A 27,301-nucleotide genomic window follows, 5' to 3' on the forward strand; every position below is an offset into this window, starting at 1 on the left:
TGCCCCTAAATTAATTATTTTTTTACAGTTATAATTTGTTAGTATTCTCTGCATATTATTAACCATTAAATCAATCATCAATTTAAACAATCGGGGATGTTATTATTATTTTTAAAGACTTTTTATTTTATTTATTTGACAGACAGAGATCACAAGTAGGCAGAGAGGCAGGCAGAGAGAGAGAGAGGAGGAAGCAGGCTCCCTGCTGAGCAGAAAGCCTGACGTGGGGCTCCATCCCAGGACCCCGGGATCATGACCCGAGCCGAAGGCAGAGGCTTTAACCCATTGAGCCACACAGGTGCCCCAACAATCAGAGATATTATATAAATCGATCCTCAATTTTAACAGTCAGGGATATTACCGATGACTGGTTATGTTTATACACCTTTACATCGATGGGCCTGTATTTCTGGTGTCTTGCTTTCGTATTAGGGGCTTTGGCCATTTCCAGCAGAAAAGAATGGATAGCACTTTTGTCTTTTCCTTGGAGGGAGCTCAACTATTGGGAGCCATTCTTGTGCCTGAGTCATAACTGCCCTTATGACATCATAGGTCTCTCTCTCCACTATATCTACCCATCCATGGCTAGAGGAACACAGACCTGAGGGGATTTGAACCATCTAAACCCAATCCAAGTGAACCAATGGTGAGTAAGTGAGAGACACAGGAACCAGTCTTTTTAGAGATGTTCCCATAGATCTTTTAATTAAGATGAGGGGATCCCCTGGCGTATGAACACTCCAGAAAGCCCCAGAAGCTGGGAATGTGTGGGATACTGAACAGACAGGGAGGGAAGACAACTTCACTCTTGCCTTTTCCCTAACTGCTGATTTCAGGAGGAGGAGAAGCCTGAACAAATTAATGAACAAACTCAAGATGAGCCTCAGAAGAAAGAGGAACCGACCGGTTTATCCCCAGAAGCACTGACCTCAGAGAAGAAGGTGGAGGTAGGAGGAACCCTGACTTGGATGCCTCTGGTCCTTGTGTCCTAGTGCTTGAGGCTAGTGTTTTTTGCATGATCCAGAGCTAAGAACAGGAATAAACTCATCTTGTTTGTTCTCTTTCCTCATTTTTTTGTTCAGGCTGAAGATGTAGATACAAATAAAGACACGGAGACCGAGGAAGACGATGGTGCTAAAAATGGAGATAAACAAGTAAGAGCCCCTCCCCCAAGGCCACACAGGGCTGGGGCTGGGAATATAAGGGCTGTGTTTGTGGAACAGAATGGTCAACATACAGGAAGCTGGGCTTAATCAACAGTGCATGGGTGTGTGTGTGTGTGTGTTTATTTGAGCTTGTGCACATATGTTTGCTTGTTAATGAATACTTAAAATGTGAAAGTCAAGAGAAATAAGGATGGGAAAGAGATAAGAGGTAGAAATTTATGGGGGTGGACTTAATACTATAACATGATAGAGGAAGAGAGCAGGATGTGGTTTGGAGCTGGAGTCAAGGATGAAAGGATAGGATTAGGAAAGGATACTACTTCTCTAGCAGGTGGGTGGGGTCTGAAGGGAAAGATCATGGGTCCTGATTAGTTGGTCACATTCAAGTGGAATATGTAACTCTTTGACCCATAGATCTTGTCCTAGTCTGACCTTAGGCTGGCCAACTTGATCCATATAAAGCCAGGTAGACAGGGCAGACATACCCCCATTTTATAGAGTGGGACTTTGAGATTCAGAGATCAACATGTGTCCATGTCCATTAACCAGAGAGTGGTAGAGATAGGACACCTACCTGGTCTTCTGGTTCCAGCCAGTGCCTGTCCAGTGCTCCTGAGCTCCAGAAGAAGGACTTATTGTTGATAGGGAATTAGGGTCCCCTTCTGACATGCCCAAGACTCAAGTGGGTGGGGGACATTCTGTCCCTTCTTTTTTCTTACAAGATCCCAGAAGAACAAGATAAGCCCTTTACCAGTAATCTAGAAGTCATAAAGATCCAGGCCTGGTGGCGGGGCACCCTGGTACGCCGGACACTGCTGCACGCAGTACTGAGAGCATTGATCATTCAGCGCTGGTGGAAGCAAATCCTGACAAATATGATGGAGAAGCGGCGGCGAGCAGCGCTAGAGAACTTTACACGGAAGGAGTGGGCAGCAGTCAAGCTGCAGTCCTGGGTTCGCATGTGGCGTATCCGTAGGCGCTATTGCCGGTTGCTCAATGCTGCCCGCATCATTCAGGCCTACTGGAGGTGCCACTCCTGTGCTTCCCGGGGTTTCATCAAGGGCCATTACAGAGTCACAGCCAACCATCTGCATCTCGAGCTAGAGATATTGCTGGGCTCAGGGCCTTGCATTGTGTCAGAGTGTATTCCCCTCCCAATAAAACAGTGAAGTGGTCTTCCCCCAGCCTTTCTCTTTGACAAGTTCCAGGAGGTCAGGGCAAATGATAGCAGATACTTAACATCTCATATGCTAGCGTGGAGGAATGGGCAGGGGTTGTCCGAGGATTCCAGGGAAGGATTCTGAGGCTCTCTCCAGACTGAGTAGAGACTGTGATTAATTTGCAAGGTCTGCCATAAGTAGAAAAGTTGGTGGAACAGATCTGCCATGTTGGCCAACTCAGAGAACATCCTTCATGTAAATGGTGCTCCTCCCCAAGGTTGCATATAAGGGAGGTCTGGGGGGTGGTGGTTAGTGATGGCAATGGCAGCACATTTGTCAACAATTCACCCACCTAGGTCTAGTTGTTCGGGGCTTGCTCTCTTACCCCCATGACTGAAAGGAGCCCACCCATCCCAGGCTTTGTGATCTTGGCTCCCATCGGTTCATAAACTGGCCCCCATACACAGAAGGCAAGAAGAGACAGACGGAGGAAGCAGGCCATTCTAGATCGGCAGGTAGCAGGTTTAATAAGCAAGTGAACTTGCATATGAAGCTTGTCTTGGGTGGCTGCAAGGTGAGTAGGTCTCACTTGCTAAAATCTTTTTTTTTTTAAAGATGTATTCATTTATTTTAGAGAGAGGGTGTGGGGGAGGGGCAGAGGGAGAAACTCTTTAAGCAGACTCCCTGCTGAGCACGGAGCCTAACTTGGGTCTCGATCCCACAACCCACGAAATCATGATCTGAGCTGAAACCAAGAGTCAGATTCTCAACCGATGGAGTCACCCAGGAGCCCACGGCCTGTCAGGATCTTTAAAATTTATATAGAGGCCTTAACAGGTTTCAGTCACATATACCGTCCAGATGTTCTCAAAACCACATGGTTCTCTCAAGATTGTGTCCTTGAAAATGGCTCTCACTGTGGGATGGTGGGTGGCATGCACATTCCAAGGACAAGGAAGGAAGCCGGAACCATCAGTTGCCTGGGTCCAACTTGCAAGTCAATGGGCAGCCATGTCCTCTCAATGGCCTCCTTCAACAGCTCCCTGGCCGCCTTCAACAGCTCCCTACCCAACTGGTGACTGTATCCTCATACATAGCCTCCAAGTCAGAATCTGAGACCCAAACTGGACTGTGCATAGCCCCAGTCCTTGTTCCCACTTTAACCTCTGTCCCTTACCCTGAATGGAGGCTAGGATGCATTCCCCTTCAGATCTGGTGAGTGTGGGAGGTTCCATAGGGGTGGAGATGGGAAAGAAGGCACTCCACTGCTAGCCCAACCCTCTAGTGAGTGTCAGGTCACAGATCCAGAGTTGAGAAGGATTGGCCATGTCGCCCTCACCCTGTCTCCAGGTCAGTCTAAGCAGAGGCTGCTGGAGCTAGGGCCTCTGACAGTCACTTCCTACAAAAAGTTGCCACCTGGGGTGGAATTGGGGCCTAGGTGATGATAAAGGGCCCATTAAGAGAACAAGGTTATGCTGTCACTCTGCCCATCTGGGCACTGCTATCCTGTGGTTTCCTATAGACAGAGTGAGTCCTGGACTCTCAGGTTATTCTCCAACAAGACTACAAGCTCAGAAACCCTATGTTTGGTTCTACTCCATCTACTCTGCCATGACTAGTCCTTCAGCACACAGAGGTTCTGAGACACTGCCTGGAGGTCTCAGATTCCAGCACTCTCTGTCTTTCACTGGAGCATGAGCTCTGATTTCCTGCTCTGTCCCTCCATGTCCTACTCCTGTGTTTCACACAGGTCCTGGTCCTTCCCTCTTTGAAGGATTTCTGTGTTCAGTATCTCAGAGTAAAGAGCAAGGACTTGGGAGTCAAACTGGCATAGGTCCGATCCCTTGCTCCATCACTCATTGCTGTGTGGCTGTGGACATGTCATTTTACCTTTCTGTGCCCCACTGTAAAGTGGGGTTGATTCTCATCTTTCAGTTCAAATGTCAAGGGCCATAAAAATTCAGCATCAGCAACAAAAGAAGGAAAGGGGTCACACTCACCTTAAAAACTGGCAGCCAGGGAGAAACACCAAATTTGGAGATGCAGTGGAGTGGCCCAGGAGAGCACAGCAAAGTATGCTCATCATTATTGGGGTGCTGCCAGTCCCAGGCCTCTCAGTGAACAGAGATAGGGAATATATGTTTGTGCACACACACAACATGCATTGCCATCATCTGTACCATTTATTTATCTATATTGAAATGTATGAGTTCACACTGACATCTCTAATCCCAGTCTAAAATCAAAGAGTTCAGGGTGTCTGGGTGGCTCAGTGGGTTAAGCCTCTGCCTTCAGCTCAGGTCATGATCTCAGGTCCTAGGATCGAGCCCTGCATCAGGCTCTCTGCTCAGCTGGGGGCCTGCTTCCCCCTCTCTCTTTGCATGCTGCTCTGCCTACTTGTGATCTCTCTCTCCCTGTCAAATAAATAAAATCTTTAAAAACAAATCAAATCAAATCAAATCAAAGAGTTTATTCTAGTTTTCTCCTTTCTATATTTCTACCTCCTGTTTCCAAGATTAATATACCTGGTTCCCATTTTACTTAATACCTTTTCTTTTATTTTTACTTTATTTTAAATTTTTTATTTTAATTCAATTTAGTTGACATATAGTACAGTATTAGTTTTAGGGGTGGAATTTAGTGATTCATCAGTTGCATAAAACATGCTCATTACATCAAGTGTCCTCCTTAATGCCCAACACCCAGTTACCCCATCCCCCACCCATCTCCCCTCCAACAACCTTCAGTTTGTTTCTTAGAGTTCAATATCTCTCATGGTTTGTCTCCTCTGTCTTCACCTCATTTTATTTTTCCTTGCTCTTCCCCTATGTTCATCTGTTTTTTTCTTAAATTCCACATATGAATGAAATCATATGGTATTTGTCTTTCTCTAACTTATTTCACTTAGCATAATATCCTTTAGTTTCATTCACATCACTGCAAATGGCAAGATTTCATTCTTTTTGATGGCTGAGTATTATTCCACTGTGTGTGTGTGTGTGTATATATATATATATATATATGCCATATCTTCTTTATCCATTCATCTGTCAATGGGCATCTGGGCTCTTTCCATACTTTGGTTATTGTGGACATTGCTGCTGTAAACATTGGGGTCCATGGGTCTCTTCAAATCACTAGGTTTGTATCCTTTGGGTAAATACCTACTAGTGCAATTCCTGGGTTATAGAGTAGCTCTATTTTCAACTTTTTGAAGAAACTCCATACTGTTTTCCAGAGTGTCTGTACCAGTTTGCATTCCCACCAACAGCGTAAGAGGGTTCCCTTCTCTCCATATCCTCACCAACATCTGTTGTTTCTTGACTTGTTAATTATAGCCATTCTGACTGTTGTTAGGTGGTATCTCATTGTGGCATTGATTTGTATTTCTCTGATGCCAAGGGATGTTGAGCACTTTTTCATGCATCTGGTAACCATTTGTATGTCTTCCTTGGAGAAATGTCTATTCATGTCTTCTGCCCACTTCTTGACTGGATTTTTTGCTTTTGAGTGTTGAGTTTGATAAGTTCTTTAAAGATTTTTGGATACTAGCCCTTTATCTGATATGTCATTTGCAAATATCTTCTCCCATTCCATAGGTTGCCTTTTAGGGTTTTTTTTTTTTTTAAGATTTTATTTATTTATTTGAGGGAGGGAGAGCACAAGCATCAGGGCAGAAGGGCAGAGGGAGAGGAAGAAGCAGACTTCCCACTGAGTAGGGAGTTCAACATGGGCTCGATCCCAGGACCCCAAGATCACCCCCTGAGCTGAAGGCAGACACTTAACTGACTGAGCCACCCAGGTGCCCCTGCCTTTTAGATTTGTTGATTGTTTCCTTTGCTGTGCAATAGCTTTTAAGCCTGATGAAGTTCCAATAGTTCATTTTTGCTTTTGTTTCCCTTGCCTCTGGAACACATCTAGCAAGAAGTTGCTGCAGCCAAGGTCGAAGAGGTTGCTGCCTGTGTTCTCCTCTAGGATTTTGATGGATTCCTGTCTCACATTGAGGTCTTCCATCCATTTTGGGTTTATTTTTGTGTGTGGCGTAAGGAAATGGTCCAGTTTCATTCTTCTGCATGGAGCTGTCCAATTTTCCCAACACCATTTGTTGAAGAGACTGTCTTGTTTCCATCAGACATTCTTTCCTGCTTTGTTGAGGATCCATTTCTGGGTTCTCTATTCCGTTTCTTTGATCTATGTGTCTGGTTTTTTTTTTTTTAAGATTTTATTTATTTATTTGACAGGCAGAGATCACAAGTAAGTAGAGAGGCAGGCAGAGAGAGAGGAGGAAGCAGGCTCCCCGCCAAGCAGAGAGCCTGATGTGGGGCTCAATCCCAGGACCCCGGGACCATGACCTGAGCCGAAGGTAGAGGCTTTAACCCACTGAGCCACCCAGGCTGCCCTATGTGTCTGTTTTTATACCAGCACCATACTTAAGAAATTTTTTTCAAAGATTCCATCTATTTATTTGACAGAGGGAGAGCACAAGCAGGGGAAGTGGCAGGCAGAGGGAGGGGGAGAAGCAGGCTTCCCACTGAGCAAGGAGCCTGATGCAGGCTTGAGCCCAGAACCCTGGGATCATGAACTGTGTCAAAGGCAGACACTCAACTGACTGAGCCACCCAGTTGCTTCCTTAATAAATTTCCTTATCTGATCTCCCCTGTATGTAACCAATCTTCTATGACTGCTGCTGGCTCTGCAGACATTGTCCTCACCCTGCTTGAGCTCTGACACCCTGAGAGGCCATTACCCTCTTCATGTATCCCACGTTAGTGGCTGTCCTGTATGAATGTCCTTCTCACACAACATGGGCTGACATAAAATGTCAGGACACCCTCTGCACAGATATCCTCATTGTTGTGCTCAAGTTTTGTCCTCCTACACCACTAAGGATGCCTTATCCTGCCCATGGTATAATACTCACTACTGCCATGACCTTGAACCCGCGTGTTCAGACTCTTCTCCACCTTGCCTGAGTTCCAAACTGGGAAGCCCTCTGATTCCAACATCTTCTTCTCTTTCTTGGGATCCATGCCCTGTCCTTTGTCACAGTATCTCTTGCCCTGTTATACCTATGTTGCACTGACCAGTCTAATAACTTTCAGACTAAATTGTTCAGGAAGGGATGAGAAGAAAATGAGGGAAAGGCTGAGAGGAAACTAAAATTTCCATTTAAAAATAGAGATAAACTATCTGTAGAAGAAAACTGTCAGTCAATAACTAAAATCTGCTTGAACATTTTTACCTCAAACCTTAAGGAAACATGACCATAAAGAAAACTGAAATGTCCATGAGAAAATGGATCAAAATGTTTGAACATAGGCTCAGATCTTCTTCTCTTGGTATAAATTCAAAGGAATAATACAAAATATATTTATTTTAAATATGTCTTTTTAAAAAAAGATTTTATTCATTTTTTTGACAGAGGGAGACACAGTGAGAGAAGGAACATAGGCAGGGAGAGCAGCAGAGGGAGAAGCAGGCTTCCCGCTGAGCAAGGAGCCCAATGCAAGGCTCAATTCCAGGACCCTGGGATCATGACCTGAGCTGAAGGCAGATGCTTAATGATTGAGCCACCCAGGTGCCCCAAAAATATTTCTAATAGTACTTAAGAATTTAGGAAGGGAACTTCAATGGATAGAAACTATGTGGACTACTTAAAGGACACAAGATAGATGTGAAAACGCTGAAAGAAAATATATCAAAGCTCTAAAAAGGGATCTTCTACAAAAGAAGAGAGTGGCCATGCAGTCCCTCCAAGCTTGGAAGCAGCTGGTTCAGGAGGCAGCAAGGGCTGTTAGCTACCATGGGGGCTAGTAGGGATATAACCATAGGAGGAATAGCCAACTCTAGCTGAGCCTGTTTGGCAAGAGAGGGCTTATCTCCACGGAGGAGCTGTGTTGGTCTGAGGAGGTGTGGCGGAGCCTGATGCCACGTGACACCCTTGCATAGCAATACTCCTGCCCAGGAGATCATTCACTATGAGATCCTACCCCATATCTCCCTGTAATCCATGGACATGTCAATCATCAACAGGCAAAGAGGAAATTGCAAAACAAAGATGAATGTCTGACCAAGAATCACCAAACTTTGGAGTAAACCAACTGCACAAAAAAGCATCTGTACATTCAACAATGAGAAACATAATGGTCAAGGGAAAAGACTAAGAAGGCAACTTAAATAAGTGAAATTAATATACTCAGTGGATGGAAGGAGACATCTCAGCCATAAAAGAACAAACCATGGGCGCCTGGGTGGCTCAGTGGGTTAAGCCGCTGCCTTCAGCTCAGGTCATGATCTCAGGGTCCTGGGATCGAGGCCCGCATCGGGCTCTCTGCTCAGCAGGGAGCCTGCTTCCCTCTCTCTCTCTCTGCCTGCCTCTCTGTCTACTTGTGATCTCTCTCTGTCAAATAAATAAATAAAATCTTAAAAAAAAAAAAGAACAAACCATTATTAAAAGGAGCTATTTATGGATCTTAGAAAGGAACAGTGTTAAAATTCTAACTTGATAGATGGGATGAATAGCAGAATGGACAAAACCAAAGTTAATGAGTGGAAACTTTGACAAAAGAGCTCCTCTTGAAGAGTAGCAGAAAAGGGAAAGATGCAGAGAAATGAAAAGGTTAAAAAAAGGTAAATTTAAAAATGGACCACCCATCCAGAAGTTCTAGTCATGGTTGAGTTAATGTTTCTGAAAAAAGGAAGCACAGGGATGAAGAGTAGAAATCTTTGGGGCGCCTGGGTGGCTCAGTTGGTTAAGCGTCTGCCTTTGGCTCAGGTCATGATCCCAGGGTCCTGGGCTTGAGTCCTGCATTGGGTTCCCTGCTCGACAGGGAGCCTGCTTCTCCCTCTGCCTATGACTTCCTCTGCTTGTGCTTGCTCTCTTTCTCTCATTCACCATTTCTCTCTCTCTCTGATAAATAAATAAATAAATAAATAAAATCTTAAAAAAAAAAGAGTAGGAACCTTCAAGGTATTTGTCAGTTTCCCAGAACTCATTCAAGAGATTCAATTGCCCTAAAAAACGTGAAGGAAAAGAGATGGAGCTCAAAACAGGCCACAGCACAATCTCATAACTGATGAAGATAATATATGTAAACACTTGAAGAGGAAAACAAAATCCACAAACTACCCACTAAGGAATAAACTTCAGAATGACATCAGCCCAGGGGCTCCTGGGTGGCTCAGCGGGTTAAAGCCTCTGCCTTCAGCTCAGGTCATGATCCCAGGGTCATGGGATCGAGCCCCACATCAGGCTCTCTGTTCAGCAGGGAGCCTGCTTCCCTCTCTCTCTCTTGCCTGCCTCTCTGCCTACTTGTGATCTCTGTCAAATAAATAAATACAATCTTTAAAAAAAAAAAAAGAATGACATCAGCCTTCTCAGCAGCAAGCCTGGGTATGAAAAGAAAGTGGAGTGACATCCTCAAAACTTTGAAAGAAAAGAAATGTAATAAGCATTGAATGATATACCACCTATAACAGCATTCAAATGTAAGGGCAAAATGGAAGACATTTTTATTAATTCAAAGTTTATATCGGGGGCTCCTGGGTGGCTAAGTTGGTTAAGCATCTGACTCTTGATCTCAGGGTCATGAGTTCAAGCCCTGTTTTGGGCTCCATGCTGGACATGGAACCTACTTAAAAAAAAAAAAAGGGGGGCGCCTGGATGGCTCAGTGGGTTAAAGCCTCTGCCTTCAGCTCAGGTCATGATCTCGGAGTCCTGGGATCGAGCCCCGCATCGGGCTCTCTGCTCAGCAGGGAGCCTGCTTCCTCCTCTCTCTCTGCCTGCCTCTCTGCCTACTTGTAATCTCTTCTGTCAAATAAATAAATAAAATTAAAAAAAAAAAAGTCTACATACGGGGCGCCTGGGTGGCTCAGTTGGTTAAGCAGCTGCCTTCGGCTCAGGTCATGATCCCAGCGTCCTGGGATCGAGTCCCACATCGGGCTCCTTGCTCATCAGGGAGCCTGCTTCTCCCTCTGCCTCTGCCTGCCATTCTGTCTGCCTGTGCTTGCTCTCTCTCCCTCTCTCTCTGACAAATAAATAAATAAAATCTTTAAAAAAAAAAAAAAAAAGTCTACATTGAAAGTCTCTGAAAGTACTTCTGGGAAATGAGCTCCATGATAAAGAAAAACAAATCTACGAGAAAGACGTAAGAGGTAGTGATAAGCACAGATATCAGTAAAATTTATTGTTTTTTTTTTCTTTTTAAAAATTTTTTTTATTTTAAAGATTTTATTTATTATTTTATTATTTACTTGACAGAGAGAGATCACAGGCAGGCAGAAGAGAGGAAGGGAAGCAGGCTACCCACCGAGCAAAGAGCCTGATGCGGGGCTCGATCCCAGGACCCTGGGATCATGACCTGAGCCGAAGGCAGAGGCTTTAACCCATTGAGCCACCCAGGCACCCCTATTGTTTTTTTTTCTAAGATTTTATTTAGTTATTTGTCAGAGAGAGCACAAGTAGGGGGAGTGGCAGAGAGAGGGAGAAGAAGCAGGCTCCCCGCTGAGTAGGGAGCCCGATGCTGGGCTCAATCCCAGGACCCTGGTATCATGACCTGAGCTGAAGGCAGATGCTTAACTGACTGAGCCACCCAGGCAACTTCGTTTTTTTGTTTTTGTTTTTTTTTTCTTAAGGATTTTATTTATTTATTTGAGAAAGAGCACAAGAGCTGGCAGAGAGGAGCAGAGGAAGAGGGAGAAACAGACCCCCACAGAGTAGGGAGTCCGATGTGGGGCTCAATTCCAGGACCCTGAGATCATGACCTGAGCTGAAGGCAACCACTTAACTGACTGAGCCACCCAGGTGTCTCAGTAAAATTTATTGTTACAAACAAGATTTTTCTGTGAGAAATACCCAGATATCAGTGGGAACTGCAGCACAGATTGCCCCGGACACAGTGTGTTAGTTTAAATGGTAACCCTTTCAAACATGAATGGGATCATATATAGGAGGCAGGATATGCACTAGCTGGTGTGACACAGCAGGCATTTGGAAAGTACGGAGGAACTGGGGCTGCTGGCTGACTCAGGTGATGGAGGGTGTGACTCTTGATCTTGTTGTTGTGAGTCTGAGCTCCACAATGAGTGTACAGATTACTTAAAAAAATAAAATCTTCTAAAATGCATTAAAAAAGAAAAAAATGTATGGAGGAATTAACTATACAGGATTGGTTGGCTATTTCTAGGCTCTATGAAGCTCTAGAAAAAGATAACAAAAGGCTGAAAACAAGTAACAGGCAATTAAAAGATAAGTGTACAAACCACTTGATGGCATATAAAGAACCTCTCATCTGTAATGGAAGGACTAAAGAAGCTGAGGGCCAGGCCCAGGACTTAAATATTAGAGTGGTCAACCTTTTAGGAAGATTAAATTCTCCGTCAAGTTAGGGTGCTCTGCCAAGATCAGGGCAGGAGAAAGAATAGAACCCCGACACAAGGGATGAGATCATTTGGGTTGACGGTCCCCCAAGTCTTGAATTCTCAAATTCCCCTGAACCCTGGAGTCTGAAGACATGGGACAATTCTCCCTAACCTCACAGATAGCAATGATGACAGAAAATGGGAAACTGAAGGAGCAAACTACATGGGCAGCTAGCCCAACCAACCCCTCTCAGCTCATACTCATGTGGGGTTATAAGGAACCTCTTGGGACCAGCTGAAATAAGGAAAACACCTGAGCCTGATTTATAGCTTGTTAAGCTTAGTATGTATATGTCATCCCAAAATAACAGTTGAGCTACAACCTTATTCAAGGGCAGCCTTGAAAGACAGTAGGTGGTGAGGGAAAGTCCTCTCAGTGGGCAGAGTTTCAGGTTGTACATCCACTTTGTGTGGCAAGAGAAGTGGCCTGAGATAGAATATATATGGACTTTTCAGCAGTGGTCAATTTCCTGACAATACAAAGACAGGAACATTGGAGACAAGGAAGTCTGGGCAGGAAGCAGATAGTTGGACATATGGGAATGTGCACATAGTGAAAATTTTTGTATGGCTACCAGGGAACATCTGTCATAGAAAAGGCACTAAACAGTGAAGGAGACAAAATGACTGGGCTGGTTGATGTCAGCCAGCTCCTGTCACTCTTTCTAGTACTGGAATGATGGGTTCTGGTCATGGAGGCAGAGATGTGGCAATATATGGACCCAACAGACCAGGCTCCAAGTTAGCAAGTGTTATTTAGCTGCTGCTACTGCTGTGTTCAGTCCATGGGTGTGTTGTGTGCTTGGTAAGTCAGATTACTCCACTCCCGTTTCTGAAGAAAATTTACACAACTGATGATCGTTAAGGGCAAGTGAAGCTTAACCATTGACATTATTGCTTCAGCAACACAATAGACAAATATTTTCCATAAAGTGCCTATTGGTGAATAAATAATGAGTAACAAAATGCTGTTAAGCCCTTTATATTTTCATAAACTTTGTAAATTTGTCCAACTAACCATTTTTTGGCTTTCTTCACTCATATTTTCACCACGTTAGTTTTATCACATCCTAGCAGATTCCACTTCACGTGGTATTGAATTAGTGTTTTTTTCAACTTCTTCAACAAATATTTTCAACTGTATTTGTTTCATGCAAATACATCATTCATAAAGATGAATTCTTCAGGCCCTTTCCAACCTGGCAGTCACCCCTTCAATGAAAACAGCTGAGCTGTATTGGTACCATCTGCTAACTCATTAAGGAGCCATGAGCCACTTGATTTCATTTGCCTTGTCTTAAATTGACTATTGGTTTCGTTCTTAGTGTCTTGAACTCTAGGAGCAGCTAGTCCCATCGAAAGGTTAATAGTGTTAAGTTTATTTTTTCACTTTTTTTCCAGCTACTGCAATTAAGTATGATCTAATTAGCTCACCACTAATAAACACCTTTTCTTGTGTGGCTAACAAGCAAGCAATCTGTAAACTAATGTTGTTTGCAGCCTCGTTTTCATTTTTTATTTTTGTAAAGAAATTCTGTTGTGATTAGATACTCCATTTAAAATTTCTAAACTTTATGATCATTTTCTTGTGAGTTAGGAGTATTGTGGATTGCTCAGTCTTCCTTTAGCATGGCTGTAATGGTTTGCTATTGTCTTAAAGATGTGACATTTACAGTCTACTTTCCCTCTCCTTTCTTGTTTGACATGATGGCTATGTATGTATGGTGATTAAAAAAAAAGTAAATCAAAGCACAGTGATACGGGTGGCACTAAACTCTGGTTATAACAGCACTACTGCAATTTGTTGTGTGTTGAAGTGCAGTGGGAAGTGATGGGAAGGCCAAATACTGTCCTTAAATGTTTAAAAACATTTAAACAAATAAGCATGGCTGTGTTCCAATATAATTTTATTTATGGACACTGAAATTTGAATTCATATAATTTCCATGTGTCATGAGCTTTTTTATTCCTTAATTTTTTAACCACTGAAAAATGTAAAAACCATTCTTTGCAGGATGTATAAAAACAGGCAGTGGGAGTGGGGCACCTGGGTGGCTCAGTCGGTTAAGCATCTGCCTTTGGCTCAGGTCACACTCCTGGAATCTCGGGATTGAGTCCCACACTGGGCTCCCTGGTCAGTGGAGTCTGCTTCTGCCTCTGCCGCTCAGGCCACTCATGCTCTTGCTCTCTCTCTCTCTCTCAAATACATAAACAAACAAAAACAGGCAGTGGGTTGGATTTAACCTACCGCATGGTGTGCTAACCGAAGCCCTTGATCAATGCACATTACATAGTGCTGGGTCCCTAATAGGTAGAATGTATATATCTCAGAATCAATGTCTCAGAATCAATGTGGCAGTGGTAATACATCTGTGAGCACCCCTTCCAGTTATACTTGTGGGAATCTGGGCTTTGTGTCTTTACAGGCTCCATTCAATTGGAGGTTCTAGTTTCTAGGGAGGAAAGCAGTCATCAAGGGTCATAGTAAGAGTCCCATTAAACTTAAAGCTATGGCTGAGACTCAGTCACTGCAGAATCCTTTGCCAAGAGACAATCAGGTAATGAAAGGAGTCACCATACTGGCAGGGATAATTAACGCTACTCATCAGGAGAAGGCGAGGGTCTGCTGCCACACTGTGTAGGTAGGGAAGACTATGGATACTGCTTGGGTGGTTCACTGGAAGATCTGTTGGTGCTTTGCTGCCCAGGTGTGATGGTAGATGAACACAGTCATGGCCTGAGAAGTATCGCAAATAGAGAATCATCCCCTCAGGGATGAGGGGCTGGATAATTTCTCCCTCTAGTCAAATTGCCTAGACCAGGAGAGATGCTAGTCAAAGGTGAGGGGAATCTAGAAAGGGTGGTAGAGGATGGGGGAAAGGAGTGTGTATCTTCTCTACATCCCTCTAGATCCCCACAGTGTCTCCCCATATGTACTCTACACATTGCAAGTGTACTTTTCAGTGATCTCTGGGGCTATGACCCTGAGAAGGAACCAGGTCCTCACAATGACTACATGGGTCTCCAGAGTCCAAGAGCAGGCAGAAGTGGGGCACTTCTTGTATAGTGGTTGTCCTTCATGCATCTCCTGGCTGTGACCTTGGGGCTCTCGGGGAATAGGAAGACAGAAGAGTACTTGATGCTACTTGACACTGAGATGAAGACGCTGGCTGGTCCTGGGGACTTCATGAATTTTCTGGTCTGTATGGGTCCTGCTCTCCCAGGGGCCTGATAACTAGATGACCGAGATTTAGGCCAGACATAAGAGGTTTAGCCACAATGAGGGAGTTTACTCTGTTCCCCCAATTCTGGGTTCTCCATCAGAGAAGATTATTGCTAATTTTTATCTATATCTTCCTATCTTCACCCCCTTTAAAAAATAATGCTTTTATGACACATGTGTATAAATATGTATTTATATTGAATTCATCTTGATTTGATGATTGCTAATCTTATACACCTTTCTATAAGATTGCTAATCTTTTTTTTTTTTATTTGACAGAGAGAGAGATCACAAATAGACAGAGAGGCAGGCAGAGAGAGGGGAAGGGAAGCAGGCTCCCTGCTGAGCAGAGAGCCCGATGCGGGACTCGATCCCAGGACCCTGAGATCATGACCTGAGCCGAAGGCAGCGGCTTAACCCACTGAGCCACCCAGGTGCCCAAGATTGCTAATCTTATACACCTTTCTATATCAGTAGCACACTCATTCTGTTATTTGGAATATCATTGTTTAAATGATCTGAAATCCATGTAATAAATGCCAGCCAGGCTTTAATGAGTATCACTATACACTTTTGTGTCAGTGAGTTAATATTTGGGGTGTTCTTCTTTGTATCCAGAACTCTGACCATTCTGGTAAGAAAGAAAGGGCAGGTCTTCAGGTTATTCTTAGACAGGGGTTCAACTGCTGGAAACCATCCTGGTGCCTGAGTCATAGTGGCCCTTATGACATCATATCTCTCACTCTTCCTCCACTTCTGCTGCCAGTGTGTGGCTGGAGGAGTCCAGACCTGAGAGTGATGGGACCATCTTGCCCCTAACCATGGGTAAATTAGTAAAGTGAAGACCTGAGTGGGATTTGACCATCCAGCACAAGTCATAGGGATTTAATGTTTTATAAGAGGTAGTCAGATCCATCCAAGCTCTCTGGGAGGGCAGTAAATCTCCCATAGATACATCTGGATGGGACTCCCCCACCTCCTTTTCATGCCTTTTCAGGTCCTCGGAAAGGCCAGGAAGCTGTGTGGTTGACTTGGCACCTAGTGATGGGGAGAGCACCCTTACTTTCTCCAGTGTTTTTCTCTCTAAACTCTGACTACAGGACAGCAAATTTTCCAAGTTATTGTCAAAGATGATGAAGTCACATTGGTAGAACAGAGCTTGAAGGAGCAAAAGGAAGATGGGGGAAGTAACTCTGCCCCTGACAATCCTGCCCACACCACTGCTACTACCCTCCCCACTCCTCCATGGGTAGATGGTTCCAGGCTCTACTATGTTGGGAAGAGCCTTGACTTGTGACATCTCTGACCCTTGGGGTCTGGTGGAATACCCCAAAACTCTGTGGCCATGTAAATTATCTAAAGAGAGATGCTTCCGTGAGTGAGAGGGGCACTTATCAACATTACTCCAGGACAAGCAGACATAAACCCAGTGTGCCAGGCAAACTGAGATGAATAGTCACCATACACAGAGTTAGAATGAATGTGGATTGACTCCTCCTTGGCTATCCGTTTACCCCATTACCTCCTTAGGTTGAGATGTAGGCCTGGCCAAGATGTATGGATTGTGCCAAGGAGGTGGACAAAGAGTATGAACTCAGATTACATAAGGTTGGGAGCTACAAGGTGGGGACTTGTTTTGGTGTTTGGGGAATGCAAAGGTAGAGCTACAGGAAGATTGGGTCTACAAGTGTGTGTGTGCATGTGTATCTTTGTACTGATGAATGTGTTAACTGGTGTTTAAGCTCTTAACAAACTGTATAAGGCAGAAGACCCTTTTAACACTTTGGTGAGGCATATGGGAGACAGTAGATTGTGGGTGTAACCTGAAGTCAGAAGTGAGAGGGCAGGGGGAGAAAAGATGCTGCTTCTCCAGCAGATGGGAGGAGTCTGAGGCAAGAGACATGGATCTTTGGTAAATGGTCAGGTCCAGGTAAAACTTGAATCTCTTTCACCTCCAGATCATGGTGTTCTTGCTCTAGACTGGCCAACCAGGTCCATGCAAAACTGGGTGACATTGCAAGTGCAGATGGAGACCCTTAGATTCAGATGGCGAAGATGGTGTGTCCATGTCCATCAAGACGGTGGCAGATGCAGGACACCTACTTGGTCTCCGTCCAGCTGTTTCCCAAAATGGCTCTGCTGGATGTCAGAGAAAGGGATGGCTGTTGATAGACACCGGGGATTCTTCCTGGCACACCTTAGGGCTCAAATGCATGAGTTTCTTAAGTGTCCCATTTTCTCTTGCAAGGCCCCCCAAAAATCACCAGGGAAGAGGAAGCGGCCATGTTCATCCAGGCGTGGTGGCGGGGCACCCTGGTACGCCGTACGCTGCTGCACGCGGCACTCAGAGCATGTATCATTCAGCGCTGGTGGAAGCAGATGCTGGTGAAGCTGCTGGAGAGGAAGAGGAAACTGGCCCTAGATTTCTATGTACGCCAAGAATGGGCAGTGGTCAAGCTGCAATCCTGGGTCCGCATGTGGCGCGTACGCCTTCGTTACTGCCGTTTGCTCCACGCTGCCCGCATCATCCAACTCTACTGGCGCTGGCATAACTGCCGTTCCCGTGGCTTTATTCAGGGCCATTACATCTTCAAAGAAAGCCAACTGAATCTTCAACTTGAGATCTCTTTAGGCGCACAGGCTTGTAGAGTGCAACAGTGCATACCCCTTCCAATAAAGGAATGATCAGGTCTGCTGTACCTGTGTCCCCAGCTTTCTTTGTCAGATTTCAGAGAGGTCATTGATCTCATGATGGCATCTCATAAATCAGTTCTCAGGAAGTGGCAAGGTTTGTCTGGTGCCTAGTGTGTAGAAAGATTCTGAGAGCCTAGTGCTGGATGAATAGGACCTTTGAACAGATTGATTAGCAATGTCTGCCATGGGTAAGAGAGTTAGGGCTTCGGTCCGCCAGGTTGACCAACTCCAGGGAGACTCTTTTATGGTGTGGTCCATATAAATGGCGCCCTCTGTAGTTGTGCAACATGGAGGACTGTGTCGTCTTTTAAAAATTGTGGTTAAATATACATAGCATAAAGTTAATCATTTTAACAATGTTTAAGTAAAGAGCTCAGTGGCGTTAAGTATATTCATGTTGCTGTGCAACTATCACCACCATCCATCTCCAGAACGTTCTTCCAAAATTAAAACTCTGTACCCATTAAACAATTATTCTCCATTCCCCCCCTTCCCCCAGTCCCAGGCAAACACCATTCTACTTTCTGTCTCCATGAACTTGATCATTGTAAAAACCTAATCTGAGTGGAACAATGCAGTATTATGATTATGACTATTATTATTATTAGTGATGGGCTTTTTTCATTTAGCATGTCTACAAGGTTCACCCATGTTGTAGCATGTGTTAGAATTTTCTTCTTTTCTAAGGCTGAATAACATTCCACTGTATGTATAGACCATATTTTATTTATCCATTCATCCATGGATGGATACTTTTGTTGCTTCTGCCTTTTGGCTATGGTGAATGATACTGCTGTGAAAAAATGGGTGTACAAAGATCTCTTTGAGGTTCTGCTTTTGATTCTTTTGGATATATACTCAAAAGTGGAATGGCTGGATCATGCAGTAATTTGATTTTAAATTTTTGAGTAATTGCTATGCTATTTTCCTTAGCATCTGTACCATTTTACATTCCCATAAGCAGTGCACAAGGGTTCTAATTTCCCCACATCCTTGCCAACACTTGTAAATCTCTCTCTTTCCTCCCCACAACGTTTTTTGTTTGTTTGTTTGTTTGTTTTATAGTAGCCATCCTATGGATGTGGGGTGGTAGCTCATAGTTTTAATTTGCATTTCCTTAATTAGTAATGTTGAATATCTTTTCATATGCTTATTGGTCATTTGTAGATCTTTTTTGAAGAAATATTTATTAAATCCTTTGTCCATTTTTGAATCAGTTTTTTTGCTTGTGGTTGTTGTTTATAGGTGTTCTTTATATATTCTGGATTTTAATATCTGATCAGGTATATGATTTACAAAGATTTGATCCTATTTTTAAAAAATATTTTATTTATTTGAGAGAGAGCATAAGTGGGAGGAGGGGCAGGGGGAGAAGCACACTCCACACTGAGCAGGGAAGCCTGATGTGGGGCTCCATCCCAGGACCCTGGAATCATGACCTGAGTCAAAGGCAGCCATTTAATGGACTGAGCCACTGAGACACCCCAGACTAATAATTTTTTTTAATGCATTAGTCTCTTAAATTGTGTAGAAAGCAAAAAACTAGAGTTACAAACCAAAGTTACAGTAAGTTTTAAAAATTAAAATATTATTTATTTTTAAAATTCCAGTAGAGTTAACATACAGTGTTATACTAGTTTCAAGCATACAATATAGTGATTCAACAAATCTATACATTACTCAACGCTTATCATGGTAAATATACTCTTAGTCCTCTTCATCTATTTCACCTATCCCTCTTCCCTTTGACTCCCTCTCTGGTAACTGTTAGTTTATTCTCTATATTTATAGTCTATTTTTTAAAAAGATTTTATTTATTTATTTGACGGACAGAGATCACAAGTAGGCAGAGAGGCAGGCAGAGATAGAGGAGGAAGCAGGCTCCTTGCTGAGCAGAGAGCCCGATGCAGGGCTCGATCCCAGGACCCTGAGATCATGACCTGAGCCAAAGGCAGAGGCTTAACCCACTGAGCCATCCAGGCACCCTATTTTTTTTTTTTTCTCTGTTCATTTGTTTTGTTCCTTAAATTCCACCTGAGTGAAATCTTACGGTATTTGATTTGTCGTTTTCTGACTCATTTCACTTTGCATTACATTCTCTAGACCCATCCATGTTGTTGCAAATGCTTACTTGCCATCTATATACTCTCCAGGGAAATATCTGTCAATGTTTTTTGCTCATTTTCTAGCTGGGTTGTTTCTTTTTTTACTGTTTTGTTTTGGGAGTTAAAAAAAAATGTATTCTAGCACAGTGACATCAGCAAGATGGTGGAGAAGGAGTTTCCCTGTTCATCTTGCCCTTCAGCAGCAATAACTTGGCAGCCACTCATGGATAAAAATACTCTGTGGGAGCTCTGGAATCCAGCTAAGAGACTGTGAAACCTCAATGGAGTCAAGACCAAGGAGGTCCATTTTGAGAATGTTGGCCCATGCCCAGTGGCTGACTCACCAAACATGGTCCCGTCTACACACCTGGAAACAGCTCTGTGCCCCGTTTGGCCTTGATTTTACAATCACATCATACATCAAGGAACCTGGGAGGAGTCATTCGTGCTTATGTCTCAGGCAACAGGCCCACAGACTTTGGCCCTAGTTGTGACCCTGAAGTAGCCTGTGACCCAGCTCTGGCCCCTCTCAGCCACAGCCTGGGAGCCCCTGGAGCAAAGCCTGTTAAACTTGGTCTGACACAGATCCTGAAATGGCTCTTAGCTCAAGCTCTTCCCCACAGCAGTCTGTAAGCAATCCCGACAGCCCAGGAGTCCAGTGGGAAACAAGCCCCTCTGAACCCCAGGACATCCTGAAATGGCCCTGTAGTTTGGTTCTAGTTCCTCCCAGCTTCAGTCCCTAGGATATCTTGCCAGCCTGGGGGCCCACTGGGAGAAATGTCTGTAAGTGCCCCTGAAAACAGGGTAGTCAACTTTGGTATGACAGCAGATCCATGAAATGGCTCTGTAACTTGGTTACATCCCATCCCAGGCACAATTCATGAGCAGTCCTGCCCACCCAGAGACCAACTAGAAGACACACCCATCTGCCTCCAGAGCTAGGCTTGCAGATCTCAATCTTGGCTATGAACAACTGAAGCAGCCTTGGGAATCAGTTCCAGACCCTCTCAGCCATGGTCTGGGCCTAGTTCTGCCTGTCCAGGGCATACTCAGTATTCTGGCACAAGCCTTCTTAGAGGGACCTGGAGGGAGCCACACTCATCCATATAGCTGGTTAACATGCCTGTGGTCTGCAGACCCAGCTGTGGACCTGAAGTGGACACTTGTCTCAGCAGCATCCCTACTGAACTAGGTCCCAATGGCAGGCATGTCCATGCAGGGACCAGATAGGATCTATGCCTGTCCAGGTCTCTGATAACAGACCCAACAGTGAACCCTGCTGTGGACCTGGCAAAGGCCACATGACTCAGCTCCAACCCAGCTTGACTGTGATTCTGAAGGTAATGCCAGCCTGAGGAACCAACCGTCAAAGTCTTTACCTGCCAAAAACAGTCTGTAAAGAGTAGAAGAGGTGTTTGGTCCTTTAAATGCACAGACACCAATACAAGACTATACACATCATGAAGAATCAGGCAAACATGACACCAACAAAGGAAACTAATAATGTTCCAGTAAGTGAGCTCAAAGAAATGGAGATCTGCAAATTGCCTGACAAAGAATTCAAAGTAATTACCTTAAAGACACTGAATGAGAGGCGCCTGGGTGACTCAGTCATTAAGCATCTGCCTTCCCCTCAGGTCATGATCCCAGGGTCCTGGGATCTAGCCCTGTATCTCGGGCTCCCTGCTGGGTGGGAAGCCTACTTCTCCTTCTCCCACTCCCCGGCTTGTGTTCCTTCTCTTGCTGTCTCTCTCTCTGTCAGATATATAAATAAAATCTTTTTTTAAAAAAAGGAAATTGAATGAAATGCAAGAGAACACAAACAACTAATCAAAATCAGGAAAACAATGAACAAAATCAGAAGTTTAGGAAATAGAAACCATAAAAAAGAAACAAACAGAAATCCTAGAGCTACGGAATACAATGGAAGACTGAAAATCTATAGAAAGCTTCAATGGTAGACTTGATCACATGAAGAAAGAATCGGGGAACTCAAAGAGAGGTTATTTGGAGTTAGCCATTTAGAGAAACAAAGAGAAAAAAGGAATGAAAAAGACTGAAGAACGCCTACATGAAAAATGGAATTCCATTAACTAAACAAATATACACATCATAAAATTCCCAGAAGAGAAGGGGAAGGGGCAGGAAGCTTATTTAAAGAAATAGTAGCTGAAAACTCCCTTTATTTTGGGAGAGATATGGACATCAAGGTACCTGAAGCTCAAAAGACCCCAAGCAAGATCAATGCAAAAAATACTACTCTGAGATACATTATAATCAAATTGTTAAAAGTCAAAGACAGTGGCATCTGGGTGGTTCAGTTGGTTAAGTATCTGCCTTTGGCTCAGGTCGTGATCTTAGGGTCCTGGGATTGAGCCCTGCATCAGGCTCCCTGCTCAGCAGGAAATCTGCTTCTCCCTTTCCCTCTCTATTCTGCTTGTGCTCTCTCACATGCTCTCTCTCAAATAAATAAGTAAAATCTTAAAAAAAAAAATCAGTTGGCTCCTGGATGGCTCAGCCAGTTAAGCATCTTCCTTTGGCTCAGGTTGTGATCCCAGGGTTCTGGGATTGAGCCCCACGTCAGGCTTCTGGCTCAGCAGGAAACCTGCTCCTCCCTCTCCTTCTTCTTCTTCTTCTTCTTCTTCTTCTTCTTCTTCTCCTTCTTCTTCTTCTTTTTAAAGATTTTATTTATTTATTTATTTGACAGAGAGAGAGAGAGAGAGATCACAAGTAGGCAGAGAGGCAGGCAGGGGGTGAGTGGAAGCAGGCTTCCTGCTGAGCAGAGAGCCCGATGCGGGGCTCGATCCCAGGACCCTGGGATCATGACCTTCCCAGGACCCCGGGATCATGACCTGAGCCGAAGGCAGAGGCTTTAACCCACTGAGCCACCCAGGCGCCCCCCTCCCTTCCTTCTGCTTGCCTTCTTGTACTCTCTCTCTCTCTCTGTGTCAAAAAAATAATAAAAATCTTTTTTTTTTTAAGTCAAAGAGAAAAATTTGAAAGCAACAGAATAAAAGCAACTTGTCACATAGAAGGGGACATTCCCCCCCACCCCCACCCCCCCGGCCAAAAAAAAAAAAAAAAGACAAAGGTTATCAGTGGTATCTCAGCAAAAATCTTGCAGGTCAGGAAGGAATGGGATGATATAGTCAAAATGCTGAAAGAAAAAACTGCCAGCCAAGAATACTACAACAATGATGTTGATTAAAGGAGATTAAATGATTAAAGGAGAGATCAAGGTGAGACAAAGAAAAGCTGAAGGACTTCATCACCACTAGATCAGCCTTACAAGAAATGCTAAAGGGAGTCTTCAGGTTGAAATGAAAGAACGCTAAGAAACAACGTGAAAATGTGGGGTGGGAAAACACTGAGACTGGGTGGCTCAACTGTTTGAGCATCTGACTCTTGATTTCAGCTCAGGTCATGATCTCAGGGTTGTGAGATCTAACCCTGTGTCAGTCTCCATCATGCTTAAGATTCTCTCTCTTTCTCTCCCCCTGCCCACCGCAAACCACGCCCCCCCGCCTCCAAAACAACATGAGAACATATAAAAGTACAGAACTCACTGGTAAAGTTAAATATACAGTCAAAGTCAGAATATCCTAATATTGTAATAGTGGTGCATAAATCAGTTTTAACTCTAGTATAGAAGTTAAAAGATGGTTGCCAGAGGGGAGGGTGTGGGGGTTAGAGGGATGGGCAAAATGGACAGAGGGGAATGGGAGATACAGGTTTTCATTTATGGAATGATGAAGTCATGGGAATAACAGGTACAAAATAGGGAATATAGTCAGGTCATATTGTAATAATGTTATACGGTGACAGATGGTAACTACACTTGTGGTGAACATAGCACAATGTAACTGTTGTTGAATAACTGTTGTGTACCTGAAACTAATGTAACTTCATGTTTTAAGTATATTCAACCTTAAAAAACAACAACAACAACAACAAGGGACTGTGGAAAAAACACAATATTGATAAAATATAGCTATAATAATTTGTTAATGGATGCACAATATAAAAAGATGTAAAATGTAAAATAAAATGTGGGGGAAAGAAAAGTAGAAGTGTAGAGGTTTTGTATGCAATTGAAGGTAAGTTGTCAATATGCTAAAATAGATTGCTGTAAGTATAAGATGTTTTATGTAAGTCTCATGGTAACCACACAGACACACAAAAACCCTCTAATGGATACACAAAAAATAGAGAAATGAATTAAAATATGCCATTACAGGGGTGCCTTGGTGGCTCAATGGGTTAAAGCCTCTGCCTTCAGCTCAGGTCATGATCTCAGGGTCCTGGGATCAAGCCCCGCATAGGGCTCTCTTCTCGGCAGGGAGTCTGCTTCCCTTCCTCTCTCTCTGCCTGCCTCTCTGCCTACTTGTGACCTCTGTCTGTCAAATAAATAAATAAAATCTTTAAAAAAAGATTTAAAATATGCCATTACAAAAAATAAATCATAAAGACAGCAATAAAGAATTAAAGGAACCAGGGACTATAATGAAACAGTCAGAAAACAATTAACATAATGGCAATAGTAAGTCCTTCTCTATGGACAATTATTTTAAATGTAAATGGACTCAATTCTCACTCAGAAAGGATTTTTAAAAAGCAAGATCAACAATAAGCTGCCTACAAGAGACTCACTTAAGCTTTAAGAACACATATAGGCTGAAAGTGAAGAGATGTAAAAAGATAGTCCATGCAAATGATAACCCCAAAAAATCTAATGGGGCTATTTTTTTTTAATCAGAGAAAATAGACTTTTATTCAAAATCAATCACAAGTGAGATGCCTAGGTGGCTCAGTCAGTTAGGTGTCTGACTCTTGATCTCAGCTCAGGTCTTGATCTCAGGGTCATGAGTTCAAACCCTACGTTGAGGCTCCATGTCTCATGTTGGGCTCCATGTCTAGTTGTGGAGACTACTTAAAAAAATCAGTAACATGTTAAAGGTCACTATATAGAAGTAAAGGAGTCAATTCATCAAGAGGTTATAACATTTGTAAATAGATATGTGCCAGAGCACCTAAATATTCAGAGCAAAATTGTTTTTTTAAGATTTTATTTATTTGAGAGAGTCAGATAGTGACAGAGATAGTGAGAGAGAGCACAAGTGGAGAGGAGAAAGAAAAGCAGGCTCTAACTGAGCAGGGAGCCCAATATGGGGCTTGACCCCAGGACCACAGGATCATGACCTGAGCTAAAGGTAGACACCCAACCAACTGAGCCATCCAGGTGCCTCTAGAGCAAATCTTAACAGAAGTGAAGGGAGAATCAGATAGCAATACAATAAAAGTAGAAGACTTCAGACCCCATTTTGAACAACATATAGATCATCTAGACAGAAAACCAATAAGGAAATAATGGACTTGAATAATACTATAGACTAAATGGACTTAATAGATATATCCACAACATTCCATCCAATGACACCAGAATAACATTCTTCTCAAGCACACAGGGGGCATTTTCCAGGATAGATCACATGTTAGGTCTCAAAAAAAGTCTTGGAAATTTTAAGAAGATTGAAGCCATACAAAGTATCTTTTCTGACCACAATGGCATGATGCTAGAAATCAATAAAAAGAAGAAATTGAAAATTTCACAAGTATTGGAAATTAAACAACATGCTACTGAACAATCATGGCCAAAGAATAAAAATGGAAATCAAAGTATCTTGAGACAAATAAAAAATGAAAATACAACATACCAAAATTTATGGGATGCCGCAAACCTGTTCTAAGAGGGAAGTTTATAGTGGAATGTCTACATTAAGAAAAAAAGCTCTTAAATAAACAACCTAACTTTATACCTTAAAGAACTAGAAAAAGAAGAACAAAGGCCAAAGAGAGAAAAAATATTAGAGCAGAAACAAATGAAATAGAGAATAGTATGATATAGAAAAAAAATCAATTAACCCAGAGTTATTTTTTTAAAGATAAACAATTTTGACACAACCTTTAGCTAGACTAACCAAGAAAAAGAGAGGCTTCAAATAAAATAAAATTATAAAAAGAGTGTATATTACAACTGATACTACAGAAAACCAGAGGATTGTAAGGGATTACTATAAACAGCTATACACAAACTGATTGGATAGCCTTGCAGAAATGGGTAAGTTCCTAGAAACATACAACCTACTATGACTGAATCATGATGAAATAGAAAATCTCAACAGATCAATAATGAGTGAGATTGAAGAAGTAATTTTAAAAAATCTCCAAAATAGAAAAGCCAAAACCATATACTTGATGGGTGAATTCTTTTTCTTTTTCTTTTTTTAAGATTTTTATTTATTTATTTGACAGACAGAGACCACAAGTAGGTCAGAGAGGCAGGCAGAGAGAGGAAGGGAAGCAGGTTCTCTGCCGAGCAGAGAGCCTGGATTCGGGGCTCGATCCCAGGACCCTGAGATCATGACCCAAGCGGAAGGCAGAGGCTTTAACGCCACTGAGCCACCCAGACACCCCTTGATGGGTGAATTCTACCAACATTTAAAGCCAATTCTTCTCAATTGTTTCCATCAATTGACAATACCAGGTCAAGCGGTTTTTCCTCCTATGCTTCCTTCTGAAGTTTATAGTTTCAGGTCTTATGTTTAGGTCTTTAATTCCATTTTGAGTTTATTTTTGTATATGGTATAAAATGAAAAGTCCAATTTTCATTCTTTTGCGTGTGGAAATTCCGTTTTCCCATCATTTACTGATGACACTATTCTTACCTATTGTGTATTCCTGCTTCCCTTATCAAACATTGACCATACATGTGTGGGTTTATTACTGGCTACTTTATTCGGTCCCATCAGTCTATGTGTCTGTTTTTATCTCAGTATCATATTTTTCTGAGAACTAGTGTTGTTGTAATATGAGTTGAAATCAGGAAATATGATGCCTCCAGTTTGTTTTGTTTTTTTTCTCAAGATTACATTGGCTATTCAGGATTGTTCATGGCTAGATGCAATTTTATTTTATTTTTTTAAAGATTTTATTTATTTATTTGACAGACAGAGATTACAAGTAGGCAGAGAGGCAGTCAGAGAGAGGAGGAAACAGGCTCCCTGCTGAGCAGAGAGCCCGATGTGGGGCTCGATCCCAGGACCCTGGGATCAGAACCTGAGCCGAAGGCAGAGGCTTTAACCCACTGAGCCACCCAGGCGCCCCTAGATACAAATTTTAGATTGTATTTTCTATTTCTGTGAAAAAATCCCATTGGAATTATGATAGGGATTGCATTGAATCTATAGATCACTTTGTGTAGTGTGGACATTTTAACAATATTAACTCTTCTTTACCATGACAGGACATAGGTTTCCATTATTTGTCCTCTTGTTCGGTTTCTTTCATCAGGAGGTAAATAGGCCTGCTTCCACCAGCAGATGATAAATTGGTGGGTTCTGCTGCTACTGCTTCTGAGGACAACTTGGGCACTGTTGCTGGCTAATGTGGGTTGTGGAGAGGGTAGATAAGCCTGGGTTCCACTGCTATGGACAGATCATGCCTGCTGCTACCAATAGGTATAGAGCATGGGAT

The 27,301-nt window shown here is 43.0% G+C and overlaps 2 protein-coding genes across 2 annotated transcripts; both read left to right on the top strand.

Moving 5' to 3' along the window:
- Positions 1-545: 545 nt before the first annotated feature.
- On the top strand, positions 546-2,344 carry LOC125089796 (IQ domain-containing protein F1-like). The gene is made up of 4 exons (XM_047712279.1): positions 546-646; positions 837-947; positions 1,083-1,154; positions 1,889-2,344. The coding sequence occupies exons 1-4, from the start codon at positions 644-646 to the stop codon at positions 2,333-2,335; spliced, it is 633 nt and encodes a 210-aa protein (XP_047568235.1). The 5' UTR covers positions 546-643; the 3' UTR covers positions 2,336-2,344.
- Positions 2,345-15,717: 13,373 nt separating this feature from the next.
- LOC125089877 (IQ domain-containing protein F5-like) lies at positions 15,718-17,657 on the top strand. Its single transcript, XM_047712389.1, has 2 exons — positions 15,718-15,794; positions 17,218-17,657. The coding sequence occupies exons 1-2, from the start codon at positions 15,791-15,793 to the stop codon at positions 17,652-17,654; spliced, it is 441 nt and encodes a 146-aa protein (XP_047568345.1). The 5' UTR covers positions 15,718-15,790; the 3' UTR covers positions 17,655-17,657.
- Positions 17,658-27,301: the final 9,644 nt, after the last annotated feature.

This window comes from Lutra lutra, chromosome 1 (genome assembly GCF_902655055.1).
Source record: "Lutra lutra chromosome 1, mLutLut1.2, whole genome shotgun sequence".
Classification (NCBI taxonomy): domain Eukaryota; kingdom Metazoa; phylum Chordata; class Mammalia; order Carnivora; family Mustelidae; genus Lutra; species Lutra lutra.

Bases quoted from the DNA above. Each gene is read 5' to 3' on its own strand.
- LOC125089796 (XM_047712279.1), top strand. The intron at 948-1,082 runs GTAGGAGGAACC...TTTTTTGTTCAG, and splicing joins CCTCAGAGAAGAAGGTGGAG to GCTGAAGATGTAGATACAAA. The intron at 1,155-1,888 runs GTAAGAGCCCCT...TTTTCTTACAAG, and splicing joins CTAAAAATGGAGATAAACAA to ATCCCAGAAGAACAAGATAA.